The sequence below is a fragment of the Cornus florida genome, unplaced genomic scaffold (genome assembly GCF_030987335.1).
Source record: "Cornus florida cultivar Cherokee Brave unplaced genomic scaffold, ASM3098733v1 CherokeeBrave_3.0.0_Hap2_Chr10, whole genome shotgun sequence".
In the NCBI taxonomy this organism is placed as follows: Eukaryota; Viridiplantae; Streptophyta; class Magnoliopsida; order Cornales; family Cornaceae; genus Cornus; species Cornus florida.
The window spans coordinates 100,636,167-100,662,421 of record NW_026775580.1 but is presented as its reverse complement, the minus strand read 5'-3'; the positions used below and the strand labels follow the sequence as shown (position 1 = coordinate 100,662,421).

General features: G+C 33.1%; 1 protein-coding gene and 1 long non-coding RNA gene across 2 annotated transcripts; one reads left to right on the top strand and one right to left on the bottom strand.

The window, feature by feature from the left end:
* The first annotated feature begins 7,730 nt into the window (after positions 1-7,730).
* On the top strand, positions 7,731-9,028 carry LOC132279467 (uncharacterized). The gene is made up of 2 exons (XM_059781449.1): positions 7,731-8,634; positions 8,840-9,028. The coding sequence occupies exon 1, from the start codon at positions 7,743-7,745 to the stop codon at positions 8,505-8,507; it is 765 nt and encodes a 254-aa protein (XP_059637432.1). The 5' UTR covers positions 7,731-7,742; the 3' UTR covers positions 8,508-8,634; positions 8,840-9,028.
* Positions 9,029-22,862: 13,834 nt separating this feature from the next.
* LOC132276387 (uncharacterized) lies at positions 22,863-24,551 on the bottom strand. The gene is made up of 2 exons (XR_009470878.1): positions 24,420-24,551; positions 22,863-23,062 (listed from the first exon to the last, which is right to left on the bottom strand). It is a non-coding gene; the product is annotated as an uncharacterized LOC132276387 (long non-coding RNA).
* Positions 24,552-26,255: the final 1,704 nt, after the last annotated feature.

Here is a 26,255-nt window from a genome sequence, read left to right as displayed (position 1 = left end):
CTGTTCGTCCCTCCACTTTAATGGCATGAGACCGTACCATATATACTGTATATGTAACCGTATGTGATCCTTAATCTTTGCATGATTCACCAAACTCCTTCAAAAGAAATCCCAAATCAAACGAGATGATTTTAAAATGGAATGCAATTGAATTTCATCACGAAAAGGCTCATATATTCACAATTGGATTGTTGATATCTGAGACGAACCCAGATGAAGAAAAGTGGTAATCTCTTCTGGGTGTTTGAGGTGATTTAGTTGTTCTTTGTTGTGTTGTTCTTGTTGGTGTTTATTGTTGTTCTTTTTATGATTGGGAATATGAAGGAATTAATATATATATATATATATATATATATATATATATATATATATATATATTTCGACATAAAGTGTTGGGAAGTAGAATCGTCCGCCCGGTTCACCAGGTTCTACCTAACCACGTTCCAACCTGCCTCCAAATCTTAGTGTTGATATTGATACCGTCTCGGAAGGAACGAGAGTGAGATGCGGTTTCATATTCAGGTCGAACGTTGTTTACTCCTTTAATCAGGAATTGCAGGACGCAAATCATGAATAGCAGGAATTTGGTGTGGTGCAATTTGAGATATGTTGTGAAGGGTTTCTTCGCCAAGCCATGGGAAGACTTTTAATCAAATCAAAATAAAGACTCGAATAGCGTGGTGCGTAAGGTTGGGTTTCGAATTTAGAATGATGGGGAAAGATAGGAGATTCTGAGTCTCTAAATCTTCTGGCAACTTTCTCTGAGCTTGAATATGATGATCCAAAGCTTTTCATAAGGTTTTTCCTCCCCTAATAATTCGGTAAAGTATCTTTTATATATATATAAATGGGTACAGGGGGTATATGGCACATGGACTTATGGGTGAGGGGCCAAATGAGAATTAAATGGGCAAAATAAGATTTCCATATTTAGAGTTAGAGGGCTTATTTGCACGTTTTTTAAATTTTATGAATTAATATGCATATTTTTAAAAAATAGGAATTAATTCTACACAAACTCTATATAACGGAGATTTTTTTACACTTAACCCAAGAAATTTGACATGGCCCCCTATCCCTTTGGGCATCCTAAAATAGAAATTTGTAAAAATTTTCCTTTTGTTTGTTTCCAAGAGAGGAAACAAGTCTGGTTGCCAAGTCTTTATTTAATGAATTTACTTAACTTTTGACATATTTTAATAAATTATTTTAATTTAGTTCTTATATAATAATGCCTCATGCCACTTGAAAGGCTTATGTACAACATTTTTTTTTTAGTTGGTACTCACACATACCTATTTTTTGTGAGACTTAAACCCTGATCTCTCTTTAGAAAATAAAAAATTAATATTATTAGGCCACTGGCCCATTGATCTCTCGTGTACAACATTATTCTTACGGAATAAATCATTTATTATGTTTAATGCATCCCAAATCAACCTAAATAATATTGAGTTTCATTTGAATAGATTAAAGAAAAATTAATATAACTCATTTGCCCACTATCAAGTTAAAATTTTCTTTTCAATTTTGAAAAGTTCCATACTTAAGGCATTGGTAAAAAGAATAATAATAGTAAATAAAAGGAATTATTGTTTCTTCATCACAAGCTCCAATTAATCACAAACTAATTATCGGTGTTGGAATTGGTTACAAAAAATTATTGCATATTCCGAGACTAAATGGTAATCACATTCAATTGGCTTGTCAATTTTAATTAATGGTATTTTAGTTCTAATTCTTGTAATAATTTCTCGATGGTCACAATAATAATTCAAGACAGTGAGTGAATGTAACCGTTAGTATCACTTTTTAAAGTGATAGACGAATTAGTAAGTGTAATATACCATCAATGTCTCTTAAGATAACTTACAATTATTCAAAACAATAATGATATTTTAAAAAATTAACAGAAAGACTGTTAGTTGTTATAACACATAAATAAAATAATTTAGTAATCCATGTTCATAAAGTCATTGTTTTTTTCTTTTTTTCTGTCGCTGGAGGCGTTATTAGTAATTTGATGAAAGTAAAAGGGTAATTTTTTTAATAGACAGATTCATGAGCATTTAAGTGGGCGCCTACCATCTGCACGTCAAATTCACCCCGCTATCTATGGTCAAGGCTGCTATCAATCCGTGGATGTTAATGTTACACAGAAATGGCTACAAGATGCCTTCAAATGCTAGCAGTTACCAAAAGATTTGCTGACGAGAGGAAGGAAGAAGATAAGATGCCTTCAAAATTTCTCACTGTCCATCTCAGATTCCCTGATTTCTTCTGGAACCAAGACCGTCTTTTGAAACTAATTCTATGGGTTGAATTTGTCACAATAAATTATTATATGTTCCGAAATTAGTTGCTAATGAAATTTGATTAAATTATCAGTTTTAATTATATGTCAATTATAATATCGGATCATAAAATAATTTTCGTTCACAATAGCTAGGGGTGGTAATTCGTGTTCATAGGTCGTAATCGTGTCGTGTCGACTTAAGGATATTTTACTAAACAGCTCAATCCGAACACGACCTGTTTAATAATCGTGTCAGAAACCCTCAATTCTAACCCAACCTGTTTATTAAACGGGTTACACGGGTTGAACCCCTCAACCCAAACACGACACGATTAATTAAACAGGTTAATCGTGCCGACCTGTTTATGACCCAAGCCCGTTTAAAGTTAACCCAAACCCATTTAACTCGTATCGTGCTCAAGTCGTGTTGGCGGGTCGTGTTAAACTTTGCCACCCCTAACAATAGCCCATCCAAAAAAATATCACTTTAAAAAAATAATAGACAAATTAGTGAGTGGCAATTAGGGGTACAACTTGGGTTGGGTAACCTGAGCTCATCCCAATTTTTCACGGGTTTGGTCAATTATTTTTACAATTAAGGTTGGGTTTGGATTGAAAAATCTCAACCCGAATTTAATTAGGGCTAGGCTTGAGTCGAAGTACCAACAACCCGAACTAACCCGAACTCGAATTCTAATATTATTTACATATATATTTTTACTTTTAAATACATTAAATATAATATTTAAATTATGATTACTTTTTTTCTTATCAATTTCTTTGGTTAAATCTTAACTTGTTAACATTTAGGTGAAATAATTTATTAAAAATTTGTTTATAATTTATTAAAAATATACAAAAAAATCTTTAAACTTTTTCTTGTTTAAGAGTTATTTAATCTAAAACTAATTCAAGATCATATTAAATTTTCAGTATAAGAATTAGCTATATGAGTAACTCGAATTAATCCAAAGTTTTTACCTGGAATCTAAGCTTGAGTTACAAGCCCGAATTTAAAAGTAGAAGGATTGGTTGGGTTTGAGTTGAGTAGTTAAGGTTGATGATAGGTTAGGGTTGAGTTTGGGTTTAGTATTTCATATAATGGGTTAGGCTCAAGTTATACTTCAAATCCGTCCAATCCGCTTGCGTTGCAGCCCTAGTGGCAATAAGCCAGGTCATTTTTTAAGATAAAAGATAAATATTCAATAAGTCCAACACGTGACTTTATACATTCTCGCACCAATCCCATACATCACATCACAACTATTACATATATGCTCCTTCTTTGACCAATTACAATAGCTTATCCGAATTTTGACTATGCAGAAATGTTACTCCAGCTATTTCGAAAGTCACATCAGCAGTTTTTGTTCTTCAGAAACAGACACTTCATCAGGCTCTTCGAATTTTGGCTTTCTAATTTTTTTATTAATTAATTATTATTTTTTTTAACTTTTTCATAACGGCTGTATTTCTAACCGCTATAAACCTAACGGTTATATTTATAACGGCTATATTTCGTATACTAGAATTTTTATTATGTAATGTTTTTTTAATAATAAAAATGATAAAATTGTTTCTCAACGGTAATATTTTTCAATCAAACAATATCTTTTCAAACTATTTAAAAAGTTAGGATTAATATTATAACTTTAAACAATACATTATCCATTATGGACTAAAAAAAAAAAACGAAAAACACAAATTATAGGTTTTTTAAAAGTTAAAAAAAAAAAAAAAAAAAGGTTTAAAGGAAAAATATAAAAGGTTTTTAAATTTATTTTTGGCCCAAATCAAATATATATATATTTTTTAAAGAAAAGAGAGCTTAAAAATAGCCCATTTTTGGGTTTTTTTCAAAAAAACTTGTAGTCAAACAGAGCCATAAGTTAAAGAACAAAGCTCCTCCAAACACGATATCATTTTGGCAATGAATAAGACCAAAAAAATTAAAGCGATCGAACTTGGGTCGCAAGTCCTTGTGGGCCCACCCATTTTTCGCGAGACTGGTGGAACGCTTTTGGACCGTTTGGCTCACGAAAAGGGCCTTCTGTGAGCCTGGTGTGGATGTTCTAAGCAACTCTCTGTTGCATAACTATTCAACACTCGACCCAACCCTTCTAGAATTTTTAAAAATTAAAAAAAGAATAAGAATAAAAAGCCTTTAGATTCTTTTATCATCTTTCTATTGAACTTTGACTTCCTTACAAGAAAAAAAACACAGTCGAAAATATAAATAGAAAGTTAGGGGTGCGTGGTCCAGATAGAAAGTTAGTAGCCTAAAAAATAATTTTAAAGTTCCACATATATATATATATATATATATATTTATGAATAGGCCAGGTCACCTTTTAAGATAAAAGACAAATATTCAATAAGTCCAACACGTGACGTTATATATTCTCGCACCAATCCTATACATCACACATAACTATTACATGTATGCTGCTTCTATAACCATCTGCAACAGTTTCTCAAAAATGCCACTCTAACTTTTTCAAGAGTCACGTTTGCAACTTCTGCTCTTCAGAAACCAACACTCTATCAGGCTATTCGAATTTTTGCTCTACAATTTTTTTTTTTAATTAACTAATTAATTTTTTTTTTTAACTTTTTCATAACGGCTTGTATTTTTAACCGCTACAATTCAAACGGTTATATTTGTAATGACTATATTCCGTATATATTATAACTTTAAACAATACATTATTCATTATGGATTAAAAAAGAAAAACAAAAAACACAAATTATAAGTTTTTTTAATGTAAAAAAAGTTTTTAAAAAATTAAATTTGAAAGGAAAAAATAAAAGGTTTTTAAATGTATTTTTGGCCCAAATCATTTTTTTTTTTTTTTGACAAACAGTGCCTAAACAATATATTTTTTATTTAATTACTTTTTTTATATAAAAAAAGTGAGCTCAAAATAACTCATTTTTGGGTTTTTTCCAAGAAAAACTTGTAGTCAAACAGTGCCATAATGTTAAAGGAAAAAGCTCCTCCAAAAACGATGTTGTTTTGGTAGTGAATAAGACAAAAATAAATTACAGCGATCGGATTTGGACCGCAAGCCCTTATGGGTCCACCTATTTTTCACGAGACTGGTAGAACGCTTCTAGGCCGTTTGGCTTACGAAAAGGACCTTCTGCGAGCCCAGTGTGGATGCTCTAAGCAACTGTCTGTTGCATAGCTATTCAACACTCTACCCAACCCTTAAACAATTTTTAAAAATAACAATGAAAATAAAAATAAAAAGCCTTTAGACTCATTTATCACCTTTCTATTGAACTTTGACTTCCATTAAAAAAAAAAAAAAGGGGGTCGAAAATATAAATAGGAAGTTAAGGGTATATGGTCTTAGATAGAAAGTTAAAGGTAATAGAAAGTTAGTAGCCCCAAAAATAATTTTATTGTAGATAAACTTAATTTATGGTACAAAAATTTATTTCATAATAAATTTTAATCTGGCCTTCCAAAATATTTTTAAAATATTTATTTAGTGACCTAAAAATAGAGAGTGAAAATAAATTTAACTTATTTTCTCACTAAACTCATATAATATCATCAACTTGAAATCTTTTAACCATACTTTAGAAAACTTAAATGTTGTTAAATAAAAATGTAAATGTATTATTATTCAATCCCTACCCAAAAGAAAAAAATTACTTCATTTGCATATAGACATATATAATATTCATTATATGAATTTAAGAGAGATAAAGAAGAAAACTATACAAATGTACCTTATGTCTAATAAAAATGAATAAAATTTCTTAATGATATTATATATGTTAATATATTTTTTTCTTACTTGGTACCCATATAAGGTAAGAATTCAGTACCACTGATATACTGAACCGTTGGTTATGTTAGTAATATAAATCGAAAATAAAATTATATAATATAAGACAAAATGACAAGTACCTTAAATTAAATCTGATTCAAACCCATGTACATGGAACTTTAGGCATTCACTTAATTTTGTTAGGTATAGGTGCTTTTCTTCTAGTAGTCAAGGCTCTTTATTTGGGGGCACCTAGTCATCTCTGCCTCGTTGCGGGTCAGCACCTCCGAACGAAACGGAGGTAGTGCTACAACATGCATTAGCCACCAATCTACCCATTTTTTGGAATTGCTCTGTGATGGATTCAATTTGAGCTACAATTGGAATACAATAATATCCTTATAGTTTAATCTGACCTCCAATGTTTTAAATGCTTAATCAAGTTGAACACCTAAACTCTTTTTTCTAAGCTCGCTTAATGACTTATAAATGTGGATTAGTTTTCAACTAAATTTTTCTTCTTTTCTATTTTTATTTGAAAAAAGAAGACGAAAAAAAAAAGTAAATTTTGGAAGTTGTTTAGAAATTTATCTGTGGAAGTAAAAGTAAATTGTAGGGCATGGCCCGGTCCTTTTCTTTCCTCTGGGCATCCTAAAATAGAAAATTGTAATAATTATCCTTTTGTTTGTTTCCAAGAGAGGAAACAAGTATGGTTGCCTGAAAGTGAATTTATTTAACTTTTCACATATTTTAATAAATTATTTTAATTTAGTGTTAAATAATGATGCCTCATGCCTCTTGAGATTCTCATGCACAAACATTATTCTTACAGAATAAATCATTTATTATGTTTAATGCATCCCAAATCAACCTAAACAATATTGAGTTTCGTTAAAATAGATTAAAGAAAAATTAATATAATTCATTTGCCCACACTATCAAATATCAAGTTAAAGTTTTCTTTTCAATTTTGAAAAGGTCCATGCTTAAGGCATTGGTAAAAAGAATAATAATAGTAAATAAAAGGAATTATTGTTTCTTCATCACAAGCTCCAATTAATCACAAACTAATTATCGGCGTTGGAATTTGTTACAAGAAATTATTGAATATTCCGAGACTAAATGGTAATCACATTCAATTGAATTGCCGATTTTAATTAATTGTATTTTAGTTCTAATTCTGAAACTTGTAATAATTTTTCGATGGTCGCAATGATCGTTCAAAATATATATCTGTGTTGAATTCAGTGAGTGCATGCAACCGTCAATATCACTTTTTAAAATAATAAACAAATTAATAAGTGTAAGATACAATCAATGTCTCTTAAGATAACATACAATTATTGGAAACAATAATGACATTTAAAAAAATTAACAGAAAGAGTGTGAATTGTTATAACACATAAATAAAATAATTTTGCAATCCATGTTCATAAAGTCATCGTATTTTTCTTTTTTCCCGTCGCTGGAGACCAAGCCTCCAATCCAATACGCTTCATCTTTACTAGTGGCGTTATTAGTAATTTGATGAAAGTAAAAGGGTAATTTTTTTTATAGAGAGCATTTAAGTGGGCACCTACCGTCTGCTGAACATCAAGTCAAATTCACCCTGCTATCCATGGTCAAGGCTACTATCAATCGGTGGATGTTAATGTTGCACAAAAATGGCTACAAGATGCCTTCAAATGCTAGCTGTTACCAGAAGATTTGCTGACGAAAGGAAGGAAGAAGATAAGATGCCTTCAAAATTTCTCACTGTCCATCTTTATTTCTTTTCAGATTCCCAGATTTCTTCTGCAACCAAAACATCTTTTGAACAGTACTGTAAGTTAATATCTCTGAAAAAATTGATACAAAAAGATTTGCTTACGAGAGGAAGGAAGAAGATAAGATGCCTTAAAAATTCACCCTGCTATATATCTATGCACAAAGGCAAATTCTACTTTGGTCTTAGAAGATTACAGACATCCTACCCATTTGATGATTTACTTGAGTGGTCCGCCTCCTCACAATTGGATTTGCTTGGAGCAAAATTGTCCATTCCAACTCCCGGAGAAAGCCGTGCATCCAATTTACTCGCAAATTCAGTATTCACCATAAATTGTGTGCAGTTCATCACATTATGGTGTTCTGTGGCTGCATTGCCATGCCAAGGCCGCCGCCTTGAAACTCGCTTTTTTCCTGAGGGTTCAATGGAGGAGTATACTTGGTATAAACCTTTGGGTTTAATCTGGAATAGGATAAATGTGGCAGGATGTAATGTGGAGAATCTGACTTGTAGCGGATTATTAACGGAGGTTTGTCAAATCGAGAGATATGCCAGAGAGATTCCTGATCTAGATGAGTATTGGCAATCAAGTGAAAGGAGAGCACAACTGAGTCAGATGGAGGAGGAGATACGGAGAAATACTTCGTACTCTGGGAAATAATGAAAGTGGATTACTGAAAGATCTTGGTGAGGATCTGAAGGATGTGCCGAATAAGTTTCACAGCAGGCGGGTGGAGATTACATTATTAGTTGCCAGATAGAAATTTTTAGAAAAGAAAAGAATGCAGGTATAGTTCTTGACTCACATTGGCAAGTGAATATGCATGTTCAGCTCAATGTTCTTTAGCAGGTAGCCGAAATTGAAAATTTAAAGCTTATAAATAAAAAAAGCCCTCTCACATCTGTTTTACCGTGCAAGTTGCTATTGTTTTATTTAGTAGCTAACCATATGGTTTTTTTTTGCGGCCAAATGTGGATGTCCATTTTGTGAAGATAAAGATGGGGATATGCAAAGATCGAGTTTCAAAAAAGAGCTGACAGAGCATGAAGATGAAGATTATGATTTTCTAGTTTGTTGTTGTTCTTCTTCTTTAAGTTAAATATTTGGTTCTGTATTTTTAATTTAGTCTCTTTTGAACTAGAGAGTCCAGAATATTTTAGCAATGTAGTAGTTGGATTGAAAGTTAGAACTTATATTTTTCTAATATTTATTATTTAATTATAATGTTTGGTTTTAGTTGTGTCTTATTCCGTCTTATATATGCGTGTTGTGTTATGTCACGTGTTTAGGTTGACCTAATTAATGTAATATCCTTAAGTGGACACAATTATAACAGGCAAATACAAATTACCACCCCCACACCATATGCGCATCAAATTATTTCAGTTTCCGTATAATCCTCCACATTCTTTTACTTTGAAATTTGACGTATTTCTTAAACTTCCCAGCCATGAGATCAAATACATCCTGATACGTTGAACCACCTGAAGCAAGAATTTGCTTGCTCTATTTAATTTATCTTCGATGGGTTTAAGGCTAGTATGTACTCACCCTCTCTCATAGAGTTTTCCATTGAAAATACTTCTAAAAACAAAAAGGGTTTTTGTGGCTATAGTTGAAACTTTCTAATGTGAGATTATTGTTGGGTAGATCAATCCAAAATTTTGACATATGATAATGGAAATATATGTGGATCTGTCTTGGTATTAGTTTTTCGTTTAATTTTTTTATTTTTTATTTTTAGAAAATAAAGCAAGAAGTATATGAGTCGTAGTGGTGGCAAAATGGGTCATGTCCGGTCAACCTGCCCATATTTGCCTGCCTTAAAATGGATATGGGTGAATCATTTTAAAATATGGGTCAAAATTAGGGGTGCACAAAGAACCGGTAGAACTGAACCCGAACCCGAACCGGTACTTAGTTTCAAGTTCCAATTTTTAGGAACCGTTAAATAATTATAAATATTATATTTTTAATTATATAATTACTAATATATATGTGTATTAATGCATACAAAGATATATATATATATATATATATATATATATATATATATATATAAAATAAAAGTATGTTCTCATGTACAATATTATATATCAAAATGCACTAAGAATGGGTTTAGAGTTATTAATTTTTTAAAAAATAAAAGGAATCGGAATCGTGAAACCGATTCAGTTTCGGTTCCATGTAATAGATAAACAAAGGAGAGGAGAGATATATGGGGTTGACTTGACTCTTCTCTATTACCATGTCCCAATGATTCTAGTTCCTATTCCATTTTCTAGGAATTGTTGGGATCGGTGTCAAAATATGTGATTCATATTCAACCTATTTTTATAGAGAACGGGTTAGATATGAGTCATCCATTTTGACCCATATTTCTATTTGATTAAAATGTTGTCCAAAACTTCGGTCTAATTATACTCTATATATAGCATTATTTATTTAAATATTATCTATAAATATAAATAATAATCTATAATTATATAATTTCTTATAATATATAGTTTAATATAATCAAATAAAACTATAAAATAATGAACCTGATTAAAAGTTGAGGCTAGAATTTGATTCTATATCCTTTAGACAGATTCGCCCTGCTATGGTGCTAACGGACTCAGTGGTGTTTATCTCACAGGATACAACGATTTGTCTTCTTTCGGTAATAGCACTGCAAACCAAAGGAATAGGCGAACTGGCTCGGTGTAGTACTCTCTGACTCGAACTTGGACTCGAAGTGACTGACTAAGGCTCGAACCCAAGTTTTAAAGCTCGAACCCACAGACTAAAGAGAGAAAGAGGAAGAAGAAAATTCAGAAGAAGAGAAGAGTTATCTGAATTTTGGTGTGATTTGGAATGAACCCAATGAGGGGTATTTATAGGCTAGATGGTGCCTTTTTCTAATTGGTGCAACCATTGGTCCACAATGGTTCAGGAAAAAACTGCTGGTGGTTTATTTTGCAAAAGGGTGCAACCATTGGTTCATAAAAACTGTTTTATGATTTTAATTTAAATTAAATACCAAAACTATTTTAATCCATTATGAAGCCCAGCAAACAGGCCCAATTCGGCCATCTTAATAAGCCCAGCAAAAATAAAATTAAAACCAATCACACAAGTCCAATTTCATTTAATAAAAAATTAAACATATTTCACAATCAATCCCTGCCCACGCACGGACTAGGCGGGCAGTGCGCGTGTGGTAGTTGGTTCGGACCCAAACTTGCTTAGGTCCTTCCCTTCTTAAAAACTTGGGTGCCCTTGAGCCCAAATCCAAATCCCATATTAGGCTTATTTAAACTTAAATTGGTTTTAATAATTTTCCGATGTGAGACAAATATTTTCCACATTTTGCAAACCCATTTAGGCTTTATCAAACATCTTACTTTGGAGTTAATTTCTCATTCACCCGGAAAGGAGATGAATGCGCTCGTCTATAGATCCGTAAAAAATTCTTAACAGAATCTATTGAAAATACTTTTAAAAACAAAAAGAGTTTTTGTGGCTATAGTTGAAACTTTCTAATGTGAGATTATTGTTGGGTAGATCAATCTAAAATTTTGACATATGATAATGGAAATATATGTGGATGTGTCTTGGTATTAGTTTTTCGTTTAATTATTATTTTTTTTTTTGGAAAATAAAGCAAGAAGTATATGAGTAGTGGTGGCAAAATGGGTCATGTCCGATCAACCTGCCCATATTTGCTCGCCTTAAAATGGATATGGGTGAATCATTTTAAAATATGGGTCAAAATTAGGGGTGCACAAAGAACAGGAGAACCGAACCCGAACCCGAACCCGAACCGGTACTTAGGTTCAAGTTCCAATTTTTAGGAACCATTAAATAATTATAAATATTATATTTTTAATTATATAATTACTAATATATATGTGTATTGATGCATACAAAGATACATATATATAATAAAAGTATGTTCTCAGGTACAATATTATATATCAAAATGCACTAAGAATGGGTTTAGAGTTATTAATTTTTTAAAAAATAAAAAATTAAAATTAGAATAAAAGGAACCGGAATCGTGAAACCGATTTGGTTCTGGTTCCATGTAATAGATAAACAGAGGAGAGATATATGGGGTTGACTTGACTCTTCTCTCTTACCATGTCCCAATGGTTCTAGTTCCTATTCCATTTTCTAGTAATCGTTGGGACCAGCGTCAAAATATGTGACTCATATTCAACCCATTGTTATAGAGGATTGAACAGGTTAGATATGAGTCACTCATTTTGACCCATATTTCTATTTAATTAAAATGTTGTCCAAAACTTCATTCTAATTATACTATATATATAGTATTATTTATTTAAATATTATCTGTAAATATAAAATAATAATCTATAATTATATAATTTCTTATAATATATAGTTTAATATAATCAAATAAAATTATAAAATAATGAACCTGATTAAAAGTCGAGGCTAGAATTTGATTCTATGTCCTTAAGACAGATTTGCCCCGTTATGGTGCTAACGGACTCAGTGGTGTTTATCTCCCAGGATACAACGATTTGTCTTCCTTCGGTAGTAGCACTACAAACCAAAGGAATAGGCGAACCAGCTCGATGAAGTACTTTCTGACTCGAACTTGGACTCGGAGTGACTGACTAAGGCTCGAACCCACAGACTAAAGAGAGAAGGAGGAAGAAGAAAATTCAGAAGAAGAGAAGAATTATTTGAATTTTGGTGTGATTTGGAATGAATCCAAGGAGGGGTATTTATAGGCTAGATGGTGTCTTTTTAGAATGGGTGCAACCATTGGTTCACAATGGTTCAGGAAAAAACTGCTGGTGGTTTATTTTGCAAAATGGTGCAACCATTGGTTCATAAAAACTATTTTATGATTTTAATTTAAATTAAATACCAAAACTGTTTTAATCCATTATGAAGCCCAGCAAACAGGCCCAATTCGGCCATCTTAATAAGCCCAGCAAAAATAAAATTAAAATCCAATCGCATAAGCCCAATTTCGTTTAATAAAAAATTAAACATATTTCACAATCAAGCCCCGCCCATGCCCGGACTGGGCGGGCGTCGCGCGTATGGCAGTTGGTTCGGACCCAAGCTTGCCTAGGTCCTCCCCTCTTAAAAATTTGGGTGCCCTTGGGTCCAAATTCAAATCCCATATTAGGCTTATTTAAACTTAAATTGGTTTTAATAATTTTCCGATGTGGGACAAACATTTCCCACATTTTGCAAACCCATTTAGGTTTTATCAAATATCTTATTTTGGAACTAATTTCTCATTCACCCGGAAACGGATTTGAGAAAGTAAATATACCACGTTCATCTCCTTGTAAAGAGGAACGCGCTCGTCTATAGATTCATAAAAAATTCTTAGCAGAATCTATTGAAAATCTCTTCCAAAATTTATGTTTTTAATGCCTATGTTTCTAACATAACATTCATATCCTTTATTTGATTCAATTTCACCTTTTCTTCCTCACTGAAATCTCTCTCTAAAATTATTGCTACATCACAACACATACAACACATATACAATGTATTGTATTCCTGTGTATAATATCTTGCTATCTTTTCTACCAACAATATCATTTGCTTCTTTTGGTAATTCTCGATCTACGCAAATAAATGTATGTAGAGAGAGAGAGAGAAGAATGGGGGTATGGCACGAGAAATTATTGAATACCCCATGGCAATGAAGGCCATTGGATTATGGATGTGGTGGGGCTGGGATACGCGGGGTATTCAATAATTTTTCGTATGACACACGTGATTTCCACTACTTTGACTACTGTTTTTCAATACACACACAAAATCAACCAAAACTAAATAAAACAAGTTTCTTTAAACCCCTCCCACTCTTCCAGGCCGCCACGGCCAGAAAGTAGATAAAAAGTTCTCTCCATTAGTCTTTTTCTAAACACACACACAGATATATATATATATATATATATATATATATATATATATATATATATATGTTATTTACCGAAGTGGTTTAGTAGTTTCTGCTCCTAAACTAAAACTGTTTTTAACTCAGGTCAGATTTCTTGGTCATGAAATTTGTGATGGAAAAATCAGACCTATTGATCGCAGTATTGAGTTTGCTTCTAAATTTCCAGATGAAATAAAAGATAAAACTCAACTCCAGAGATTTCTTGGTACTTTGAATTATATTCGAAATCACTACAGAGATCTTGCACAGGATACAGCAATTTTGTACACCAGGTTAAGGAAATTTCCTTCCCCATGGACTTTGGAACACACCAAGGCAGTTCAGAAGATTAAACTCAGAGCCAAACAAATTCCTTGCTTAGCTCTAGCCAATTCTTCATGGTTCAAAATTGTGGAAACCGATGCATCCAATATTGGATATGGTGGTATTCTTAAACAGAAGAATCCAAATACAGGAACAGAAGAGCTTGTTCGATTCACTTCAGGAACTTGGAAAAATGCACAACTGAATTATTCAACCATCAAAAAAGAAATTCTTTCTTTGGTTAAATGCATTTATAAATTCCAAGATGATTTAATCAATCAGAAATTCTTGTTACGCATTGATTGTAGTGCTGCTAAACAAGTACTGGAAAAAGATGTAAAGAATTTAGTTTCCAAACAGATATTTGCTGGTTGGCAAGCTGATTTATCTGCTTTTGATTTTTCTATTGAATATATTAAAGGCAGTTCTAATTCTTTACCTGATTTTCTAACTCGGGAATTTTTGCAGGGTTCATGAATCAGCCCCCTCATGGGCAAGGCCGGGGTAATACTCCAAAGGCTCGTGGCAAAAACAAGGCTAAGGCCAAAGTGGTTATACCACTAAATGATGATCAATTTCCATATTTGGATCATGTTGCAGATCTGCTCAGCACACCTCCTAAAGGTAGCAGCAGTTCACAACAGAAACAACAGAAACCAACTATGAAAGAGGTTCTTGAACAAGAAACTCCATGGATACCTAATCAAAGGTATATTCAGAGAGTATTGGTACTGGATTTTCAGGATGAACAATGGATGCCAGATCCTTGGGAAGTTAAATCCAGATATTTCCAAACACAACAATATGTTGCACCGGATGGTAGCCATAGATATATCTATGAAGCCATTCTTACTGAAACTTCCTCTGTGGAAATCAACCACACAAAGCAATTTCCGAATTCCAAAGATAGTCCTCTTACTTATAGTAAAGCTATCTTTAAAAGGCTTGTACGGCCTAGTGACTGGGGATTAAATCCTAATTTTCCAAGGAAAATATCCTATGGTCACAGTTACAATTACTGGGATTATATCTCAGCATGGACATATTCGTTCTTTTATCAAAATCCGAAGCATAAGCATTCTTGGTTCCTCAAGATATGCCCTCAATCAGTTAAGGCTGATTTCCCAAACTGGGTTATACCCTGGTGGGCTATATTTGGCCCTGATCTGGATATTTTGCCAGAATCAATTCGACAGTTATACTTGCCATGGCAACAATTTCATCCTCAATTAAGAGGAAAGGATAATATTCCTATAGGGAAATCCACCCTATTGTTCTTTACTGAATTTGGAATCCCTTGGATTTGGAAATAGGATTTTCAATGTGGTTATACCACTGACAAGTTACCAGTCCTTCAGAGGATCTTTTATTACAGATGGTGGTCAGGCATGACTCAGGACTCTATTCAAGCCCTCCTCCATCTTATCAGAAAGAAAACAATGGAATACATGGATAATGTTCCAAAATTAACTATTCCAGAACCAGAAATCTTTAACCCATTTGAACTTGTTAAAGATATGATCAGAAAGCAACAACCATTAATTACTGAAGCAGATTTAATGGTTAAATGCATGGATTTTATGAAGAACAAATTGGTTCAAACTTTTGATTCTTCCACACCTACAGTACAAGATGATGCATCCATGGTGTCAGTCTCTAGTCAGACCAGTCAAGAAGGTAATCAGTTTTCCTGTCTAACTGGTTATGCACAAGATCCCAATGAAGATCTTATTTCTGAATATGAACCCACAGTAGCCGATTATTGGGACTCCCTCACTGGCCACTTAATGGAAAAGATGAATCCACCCAAAAAGTAAAGATTCCTCTTATCCTGCTGACAGAAAAAGACAAAGAACTTTTTCCCAAAGTCTTTGATTCTACAGTATTTCCTTAATCAGATGTCTACTTTCATCAGCTAAGGAGACAGCACTTAGTGGTGGGCCGACCGACTGCATTATTCAAGCACACGATCCCATGCACTATGCGGACTTCAAAATGTTAATTTCAAGTCCATTTTATGTATAAATAGAGGGCAAAGTTTCCTTTCAATGTATCTTTCAATTTTCCTTTCTTCCTCTTGTACTATTTCTCTCTGTACTGGTTTGAGAAAGAAAAAAGTTTTCTGTAAGTCTGTTATTTCATATAATCTTTGTCAATTATTGTTATCTTATATTGTTTATATTGTTTATAATTATATAATCGATCATATAATCGATCCCTCGCCGTTTTTGGTATCAGAGCCATGATGGCTTAACTCTTTATTGTTAATGCTTATTAGGTACTGGTAGCATGATTATTATCGTAATTATGTAATGACCAATAAGACTACTTTTCTGTCTAACTTATGTTTAAATCAGATTTAATTATGGGTTGTCCAAAAGTCGCGTTGGAATGTTTAACCCGCTTTTTGCATTAAATTGCTGCACAGGGTATTGTTTCCAGTAAATCATTGACAGACGAGTAATAGAATCTCTCTTAAGCAGAACGACGACAGAATAATAACTTACTGTTCATTATATAATATTATAACATTTATACTATGCCGACCTTAAAGCATTAACAATATTTAACAGACATGTTAAAACCATCTTCCTCCTCTTTAGGAATACAGGAAAATCAGGATTCAGAATTGATAAAAAATACTGAATTAGTGGAATGGACCAATGTTCAAAATAAATTGAATAAATGGACCATCCCTCCAGTAAGTGCTAAGAGCATTTACTAAATCGGAATGCTTAATCTCGCTGATCTATGGACTGTCAAGACCATGGAACAGACTATGCAATTAAGCACTCAAGACACAATAATTAAATTGTTGTCTTCCCGTGACCTTCAGAGGCACATGCACAAATATAAGTACATCCATATAGGTTTAATTCAAATTTCTTTTAAACCTTTAACCTTGCTAGGTATGGATGCTTGTATTCAAGCAACCCTTCGGGATGCTCGATGTCTGAAATTTCACCCTTCTTTAATGGGTGCATTGGAAACCAATCTATGCCATGGACCGGTTTATTTTAATGTCTATCCTAGTCTGAATTTATCTTTAACAGATAAAAACATCCATGAGGCAGTTAGTCTTCGTGTTCAGACCTATGGGTATGATTATTTACCTGGATCGGAAGTGATAAGTGTTATTTATCGCATCCATTACAAAGTACTTGATACTATGTGTCCAAATGCCATACGCAAAGACTCTCAAGGAGTAACAGCGTTATGGGACACTAATATGTTCACATCAAATGCTGCCACAAAAAGGATGATTCCTTGGAGTGAAATAACATTTCCTGAACATTGGACAATTTCTAATGCAGTTCCGGCAAAGCCAATTGCTAACCATAGCTTGGACTGTGTTATTTAGGACCAGGATGGTAATGTTTTTCTGAATTTCAGAAAATCATTAGATCTACCCAGATCTACATCATCTAAAGGAAGTCATCTTCCTTATCATGTTTCTTGTCCTCCTTCTCGCCATTCGATCTCGTCAGATTACAGAAAGGAAAATCTCCCTGAAGTAGTTGGTTCCAATCACCTCAAGCTGAAAGGAATACAGCAATCTCCGAATCAAATTCCAAGAGGAGTCTACGAGAAAGCACCAATAGGTATGTCTCGTCGCTAATTTGGAGTTGAATTCAGCCCAACTCCATCAGAAATGGGAATCGGAAATGAATCTGTGAAGGATCAATTTGACGATCCTACAGATATAAATGATCCTCATGAATATTAGTTTTTATGGATTTTGTCCCAGATAGAATTGCCATTAATACTGAATTTCAACATGATCAATATAAAGAATTCAGAAATTGGTATTTTAAAGCTTTTGACCAAAATCAATTACAGCTTTTTAAAAATCAATTTTATGACTTTCTACAAGAACGCAAAATGGTTATATCTTTTGTTTCTTGGTTTTATATGACAAATCATTCTCTTATTAATATAAACATATTGGATGATTTTCTCAAACCATGGGCTACATCTGAAGATAAGGTTTATCACTCTGTCCATCCTCCCACTGAACATTTAATTCTGAAAAGAATTGACCCTGACAGTGGTGTAAAAGTGGAAACCAAGGCTTATAGCCAACCTAAAATAATTGATCAGTCCTGTAATGCTACTAAAAAAGACATTTCTCATGTTTACAGGCAGAACAATTATACTAATGTTTGTCTACAAACGATAGGGTCTCAGCTTGGGAGAATTGAAATAGGAATAGACACGAAATTAAATACAATTAATACTAAGTGTATTACTGTTAAGCCTTCTCCTCCAGAAGCTTCCTTATCCAAAGCATTGGTCAAACCTGCAATTGAAGTTAAAGGCTTCAATCTTACACATCCTAAGAAGAATGAAGAATTTCTTACTCTTCTTACTCAGAAAATTCAAGGACTTAAAATTCAGACTTTATCCCATGATGAATCTGATATAGGTTCTGATTCTGAGGTGTTACCTCATATTGAGGCTTTTCAAACTGATTTCACTCAGCTACCTGAGTTGAAATCAGTAAGTTCCCCATGGCTCATGTCCTCTGTAATTTGTTTAAAAGCTGATACAGTCATGAATCGTTGAGCACGAAGATGCTTATTGGTGTTCTCGTTCTGGGTTCTGTGATTTTTCTTGTTTTTTAGATACTTGATCTGGCCTTATAGTATAGTCTTTTTGAGTCGCTTATTTCCGCTGAAGTGAATGATAATGAACTATCCGAAAGTTTTTGAAGAAAAGGAATATCATGGAAGCGCACTTTTTCATCTAGTGTTTATATAATTATATAGTTTTTATACACATACAGAAATTAATTATAATTGTAATTATATAATAAATATAGGAATTATTTAAGGAATAAGAAAGCATGTGACAACTGTAGTTGACTAATAATTAATTTGTTTCCTTGAATAGTTTCACATGGTGAGATTCTCCATGATCTTTGGTGAACTCTAGCTTGGCACGTAGAGAAGAAAACCAAAATTGTGGAAGGGCATATTTAATATATTTTCAAATATCACAAATTACCAAATTAGAAAAAAAAAAAAAAACATTTTAATATATAATATTTAATTATATAAAAGGAAAGGTGATTTGAGGAGGACATATTTAATCTTAAAATGTTTAAAAAAAGAAAAATAATTTATGCACCGTAATTAGACCTATTCTTTTAATTAGTCAATTATATAATAAATAAAAAAATAAAACCCTCCACTTAATTATATTTGGTATAAATAGCCAATTAAAAATTATTTTTCGATTAGACAATTCACTACAAGTGTTCAGTGTGAGTATCTCTACTCTTTGAAAAATTATTAAAATTATTTGCCACACACAGATAAACGTAATTTTTTACCATCCTATTTCCCCTAAAACCAAATCCATTCGATCTTGTGTCTAGATTTTAATTTTCCAATGTATGTTCTCCCATAGTGTGTTTACATTTTAATTTTTCAATATCTGTTTCTTGCTTGTATAAAATTTGTAATTTTAATACTAAAAGAATTTACTCTCTGATAGTCTCATGTACTTTATTAGCCTCTCTTATCTATCAATGTTTCTATGTGTTCATTTTCTAGATTTTTTAATTGTAATACTAATTTTTTTTATTATTATTAATCATGCAGGTTCATGTAACACGAAGAAATTATACAGACAGAGATAATTGCAAGAGTGATATCACCTTGTGAAGCTTCGCAAAGAAAACACGATACTCATTTTACAATCACAATGGTACAATGATACACTATATAAAGATTCAAGTTATATTAATAATTCACGGTAAGTAGCTGATGAGGATAAAAATAATAGGCAACTCAAAGTCAAAATAAGATAAGGGTAAGGGATTTAACCTCCCCAAAATCTCTATGGAATTATAAAAAATCTTTGGTTACCATGTGTAACGACAGTTACCATTTCTGTAAGAAGGAAACGATATCATCTTGGATCAAGGAGAATATCGCTTCAACAATTACTACCATCAATGCTTCTATAAAAGAAATGATTAGTTAACCTAAAAAGGTACGCCATAAATTTTATATATAATCCTTATCGGATATTAGATCGTCAAGTACTAACTTGACCGTCGGAGTGCACCCGGCCGGCACCACGCCAGTCATCACTTTTCTTGTTTTGCAGGAATCGCCACCGACTCCGAAACGTGTAGATTTTTGGCATCAACAGTTGGCGCCGTCTGTGGAAACGTGTATTAGTCCTAACAAATCATGGTTCGTACAAGGGAAATCTACGACAAAGCTTAAAAGCTATTCAGTCCCTTTACGTCTCTAAAAGAAAGAGAACAGTTCATGGATTGCATGGCCAAAAGCAATGGTACAATTGCTCAATCCGGTAAAATTGCTGGAAAGCCCCACCCGACCGCTGGCAGTTGTTTCATCATCGTTGTTAACCGGGTAAGTTTCATGCATTACGTGTATATCGAAATATATGTCTACATTTCCTCACACGATTTAAAGAGAAACAATTTTTTTTATGTGTTTCCAATTGTCTGCAAAATATTGTTCACCTAAATAATGATGTAGTTTACCTGGGGACCCTTCGATAGAATACTACGCTTTGTGGATCCATTGTAATTAGGATCCCTACAACGACTATATCCTATGAATCCTTTGTAATTAAGATCCCTACAATGACTATATCCTATGAGTAATATTAATCATATCAAATAAATAATTAAAATATTTCATTCACCAATAAATTCCAACAATTATAATTAAAGTGCCGGAAATTATATATAGGTGCAAGAAATTTTGTCAATTGATGAATTGCATATTTTTTAAGTTCTTAAAAAAAAAAAATAAATAAAAAAAAAATAAATTGCAAGTACTGTTCACATGAATAGTACCCGCGGGGATACCGTTCACAGGGTGGAAAAAAACTTTTTACTGTTCATTAGTACTGTTCCCTCGGGAATAGTGCCGGGGGCAAAAAAAAAAAAGAAAAAAAAGAGAAAAAAAAAAAGAAAGAAAGTGACTGCAGTTCTGACATAGAAACTTTGCAAAGGGCCTTAGCAAAAGCCACTATTACCTAACTGTTTAACCTTTGGCTATGTTATTGGAACTGTTTAACCTTTGGCTTGTTTGTGGGAGTAGTCATAAAATTAAAAAAAAAAAAAAACAGGATTACACTTTCATATTTTAGAGAAGAATTGATAGCTCAATGGATGATTTTAGTCCTATGATGCTCAATGATAAGTTTTTGCCTTAATTGTACCAATTCTGATATATATATATAACCTTGCAAATAGAAAGAGAACATTAATGTTCCTTGCGTGCGAGAGGCAAGCTTGGGAATGGAGGCAGAAAATTAACCTCTCTTATTAAAGGTACGAGCTCACGAAATATCAAATAGATAAGCTCACGCAACTATAGAAAATTAGTCTCTCTTATTAAAAAGATGAGGTGACTAAACTCATGCGGATGAACCTCCCATATTAAAAGGATAAGTTCATGAAGCTCATAATTGCCATTCCCCGTATTACAAGGGATTGATATAAAGTGCCTCGTACTATAAGAGCCCGAGCTGAATGAAGCTCATAATTGTTGTCCTCCGTATTAAAAGGGGTCGAAATCAACTTGTAAAATATACTTCCCTTTTTAAAGGGCGAGCTGAATGAAGCTCGTAAAATATATTTTCCTTTTTAAAGGGCGAGTTGAATGAAATTCGTAATTGCCATTCCACATATTATAAGGGATTGATATAAAAGTGCCCCGTATTATAAGGGCCTGAGCTGAATGAAACTCGTAATTGTTGTCCTCCGTATTAAAAGGGTCGAAATCAACTTGTAAAATATACTTCCCTTTTTAAAAGGCGAGCTGAGTGAAGCTCGTAAAATATATTTTCCTTTTTAAAGAGCGAGCTGAGTAAAGCTCGTAAATATACTTCCCTTTTTAAAAGGTAAGCTCATTCAGCTTAAGAAAGCCTACTCCCTCAGCTCATGAAGTTCAGGCAAATCTGTTTCCTTATTAAAGGAGTAAGAGAGGTCAACCAAAAAGAGGTCGCCCAACAAGAGTTAACCTAAAAGAGAATGATTTTTGCCAAAGAGATGTTGGTCAAAAAACACTTTCACATTCTTTATCCTCCCCAAAATCTCTATGGAATTATAAAAAATCTTTAGTTACCATGTGTAACGATAGTTACCATTCCTGTAAGAAGGAAACGATATCATCTTGGATCAGGGAGAATCTCGCTTCAACAACTACTACCATCAATGCTTCTATAAAAGAAATGATCAGTCAACCTAAAAAGGTACGCCATAAATTTTATATATAATCCTTATCGGATATTAGATCGTCAAGTACTAACTTGACCGTCGGAGTGCACCCAGCCGGCACCACGCCGGTCATCGCTTCTCTTGTTTTGCAGGAATCGCCACCGACTCCGGAATGTGTAAATTTTTGACATCAATAGTAGCAATTATTATGAAAATCTTATTAAATCATTGTAATATTTTATTTTATTTTAAATCATTATAGTGTTTTATTTTTAATTAGAGAAGAAAATATATAGATATAGATAAATCTAATTAGAGAAAAAAACATATAATATTAAAAAATTAAACTACTAAAATTCAATCAAAGAAAATTTAATTCAATAAGAAAATTTAAAATATTAAAAAAATTATTTATTTAATTCAATAAAAAAAATATAATTAGAGAATAAAATACTAATAATAATATAATAGTAGGAAATATTAAAATTTAATAAATAAAAATCTAATTAGAAAAGAAAATATAAGTATTATATGATTTATTTAATAATATAGCATTAGAAAATACTAATAATAATAAAATCCTCGATTTATACAAATCCAAATACATCCAAATACACCAGGATCATAAAAATATGCCCTCTTTTATACAAAGTCAATTTTCTCAGATATACATAAAAATTCTCTAAATAAATAAAATAAATCCTGCAACGCCGACTCTTCACCCTAAGCCCGTATCTAGCAATCCCAGTTCATTTTCGGTACCTGAAATTGGAGGGTAGTGAGACAAAAAGTCCCAATAGAAAAAACCATAACAAGAATTTCATGAAGGTTTAATATAACAGTTTCACAAAATAAACATATTCAGGTGAATATATAAAAAAATATATATGCATTTAATAAAAATTTCTAATAAAAATCATTGAAGCAAAACCACTCCAAACTATTTAAGCTATAGAAAACCCTTTACTGAAAAATAATTTTCCTCACTAAATCGTCAAAGTCTCAAACCTTCGGCCTCTTCTGCAAGCTCTCGGCTTCTCTATGTGCACACACTATCTCTGTCCTCAAACTCACTCTCATTTTTCTCTTCTCTGCCTTAACTTTATTTACTGGCTTAAACACAACACACATTTAAATAGCCAATTCCACGGACCTACAACTCACAACAGCCCGCGTAAAGCCAAGACTTTCGGTAACAAATGGGACCCGTCATCACCACCTTTACTTTTCTTTCTCTTATCTTCATCTTTTCACTTCTTTTTTTTTTATTTTTTTTTTCCTGGCAAACAAAAGAAACCACATATATTACTTAAAACCAACAGTACAAGCAGCCACACAAAACAAGTAACCCATGCATTAGGCTCAGGCATTCATGTGTTATAACAAAAAGGCCCAATAGAGACAGAAAGCCCACACAACTAGTAACAATACTTAGAGCGAATGTCCAACAAAAGAAGCCTATGTGAGATAAAGCCTAAGAACTAGAAGCGTCGCATAGGCTCAGCTCCGCACCAGCGTGGTCCTTACACCAAAGAAACACCGTCAGCATGACGCAAGAGGAATCCATCATCACCGGAAAACGCCGTAATGGAAGGACACTGAGAAATCGATTCTCCGTCCCCGATGACCAAGACGGCAACGAGAAAGAAATATCCATCAAAGGGATTTAAAAAGTAAAGGCATGGCTATAAGAAATCCAGTGAATAACCCATGTTTCCGTGAAGGAATTATTTAGATGGCTACCAAAAGTGAAAGCACCATAGCTAAGAACAACCAGAACAGAGGCCGGTAAGCGCCATAACAGATGACGCAGAAACATCGCCGACGTAAGAAGGAGGAGTGTCGGCTTCCAGATGAGCCCAAAAAAAGGGGGGTGAGGGGCTAGGTAACACCAACGACCCCAAGACGGCAACGACAAAGACAGCGGCAATGAAACTTCATCCACATAAACAACCACCGCCCCAAAACAACACCGCTGATGAAGTCGATGACCGAAAAACTCTGTCACCAACCACAAGCCGTCCCATCTAAACGAAAAACAAGCAAAGGACCCTGAACATAACAACCACCAAGAAACTAATTACAGAAAGCAGGAAAACAAAAGAAAGAGGAACAATACCCGGATTAAAAGAGAAGCATATCAAAGATTCTATCACAGTCCATCCGTTGTGCGAAAGGCCGGCCCAATGTTAATCCCCACAACTCCCTTATCCCCGGCCGGCCAGCCACACCAGAAGATGGACAGGGAGGATGTAATACCCCGATAATTTAAAAGATTTATTAATTGGGATTAATGAATTTTATTTTATTTTTAAATGATTTATTTTATTTAATTGAGTGTTTAGATTAATTGTCTCATTTTAGTTAGATTTTATTTTGTGATTATATATTTATTGAATTGATATGATGATTGATGTGTGTGTATTTAATTATTGATTGAATTGTGGCGTATTGATATGATGTGACTTAGTTGTAAATTCTTATTTGTTTATGTGTTTTATGTAATTAGTATTTTAATTTAAGTATTTATTTAATTATTTTATTTATTTAGATTAATTGGTTTGGGCTTAAGGAATGTTGGACCAAAGGATATGGTCTTGGGCTTGGATGAAGCCTTGATGGGTTAATTAATAAAGGCCAATGGGTATTTGATTATTTAAATAATCATTTTTATTGATTTAATTATATATAAATATAATTAATTGATAAGTGTTACAGAAGGATATAGGTTTATGGATATATATATATATATATATATATATATAGGATTTAGGATTTAATTAACCGATGGTTAATTATGGGAGATATATATATGCATAAGTAATATAATATATGTTTATATATATATATATTATATTATTTAAATAATATTAGTTTATTATTTTATTTTGTAATCCTACTAGGAATAGGATTTAGGGTTTAATGTGTATAAATATACACATAAGGTTTAGGGTTAAGAAGTTTTCACGTTAGAAAAATAAAAGAGACAAAGAGGGAAGAAGAAGAGAGAACGGACAAGGAGTAGGCCGGATCTGAGAAAGCAGATACCGGAATTGGAAGAGACAATCAAAGGTTAAAGCTTCGATTTCGTTTCGAAATCTTCAGGCAAGCTGTCTCTAACTCTTCTCTTAGGACCCATAAATTTATCACCTTGGGTGCCAGAATTTAGTTTAAAATCATTAATTAAATCATGTTAGATCGAAATAAAAAAAAAAACATAAATTATTATATTTAATTTGTGGATTCGTTGGATTTTAATTATGTATATAGGTGTGCATATTGTTTAAAATTAAGTATAGGTTTGATTTGTGAACCAAGAGGGTTAATTATAATTTCTGGAATTTTTCTAGGATTTCTGGAAATTTTTCTATATTTTTCTGGATTTTATTTATATTTTTCTGATATTTTAGAAATTATATATATAATTATTTATGTGTATTATTATATATATATATACACTGGAGGCGGCATCTGTAGAATCGGCGCCTCAAAAGAGGGTGTGATCCAGTGCGGCGCGGTACAAAGAACTATGGTGTGTCGCGGATCTGACCCTTGGATGCGGTTTAATCATAGGGAGAGGGATCTAGTGTGATGCGGTATAAAGAACTTCAGTGCGCCTCAAATAAAGACCATGGGATGGTCATGATGACCAGCGAATAATCTAGTGTTAGCGTATACATGGGAAAGGTTGCAATCGCTGATCTGGGCTGTTGATTAAAGTAGATGGGTGTGGGATGATTCAGTGTGGTACGGTTCATAGGAACATGGTACACATGCGGATCTGGCGGTTAGATTTAGCTGAAGAAGGGCGGCCGATCCTGTGTATCGCGCTGCATAAAGAAGAATGCATCCAGCGAATGCAGGTGTGCCACATCAGTCAGAGAGAAGTAAGAGGCGCGTGGGAGCGCGTGAAGAAAGCTGCCAGCTAGTGGTTGCGCGTGGAAGCGCGTGGGAT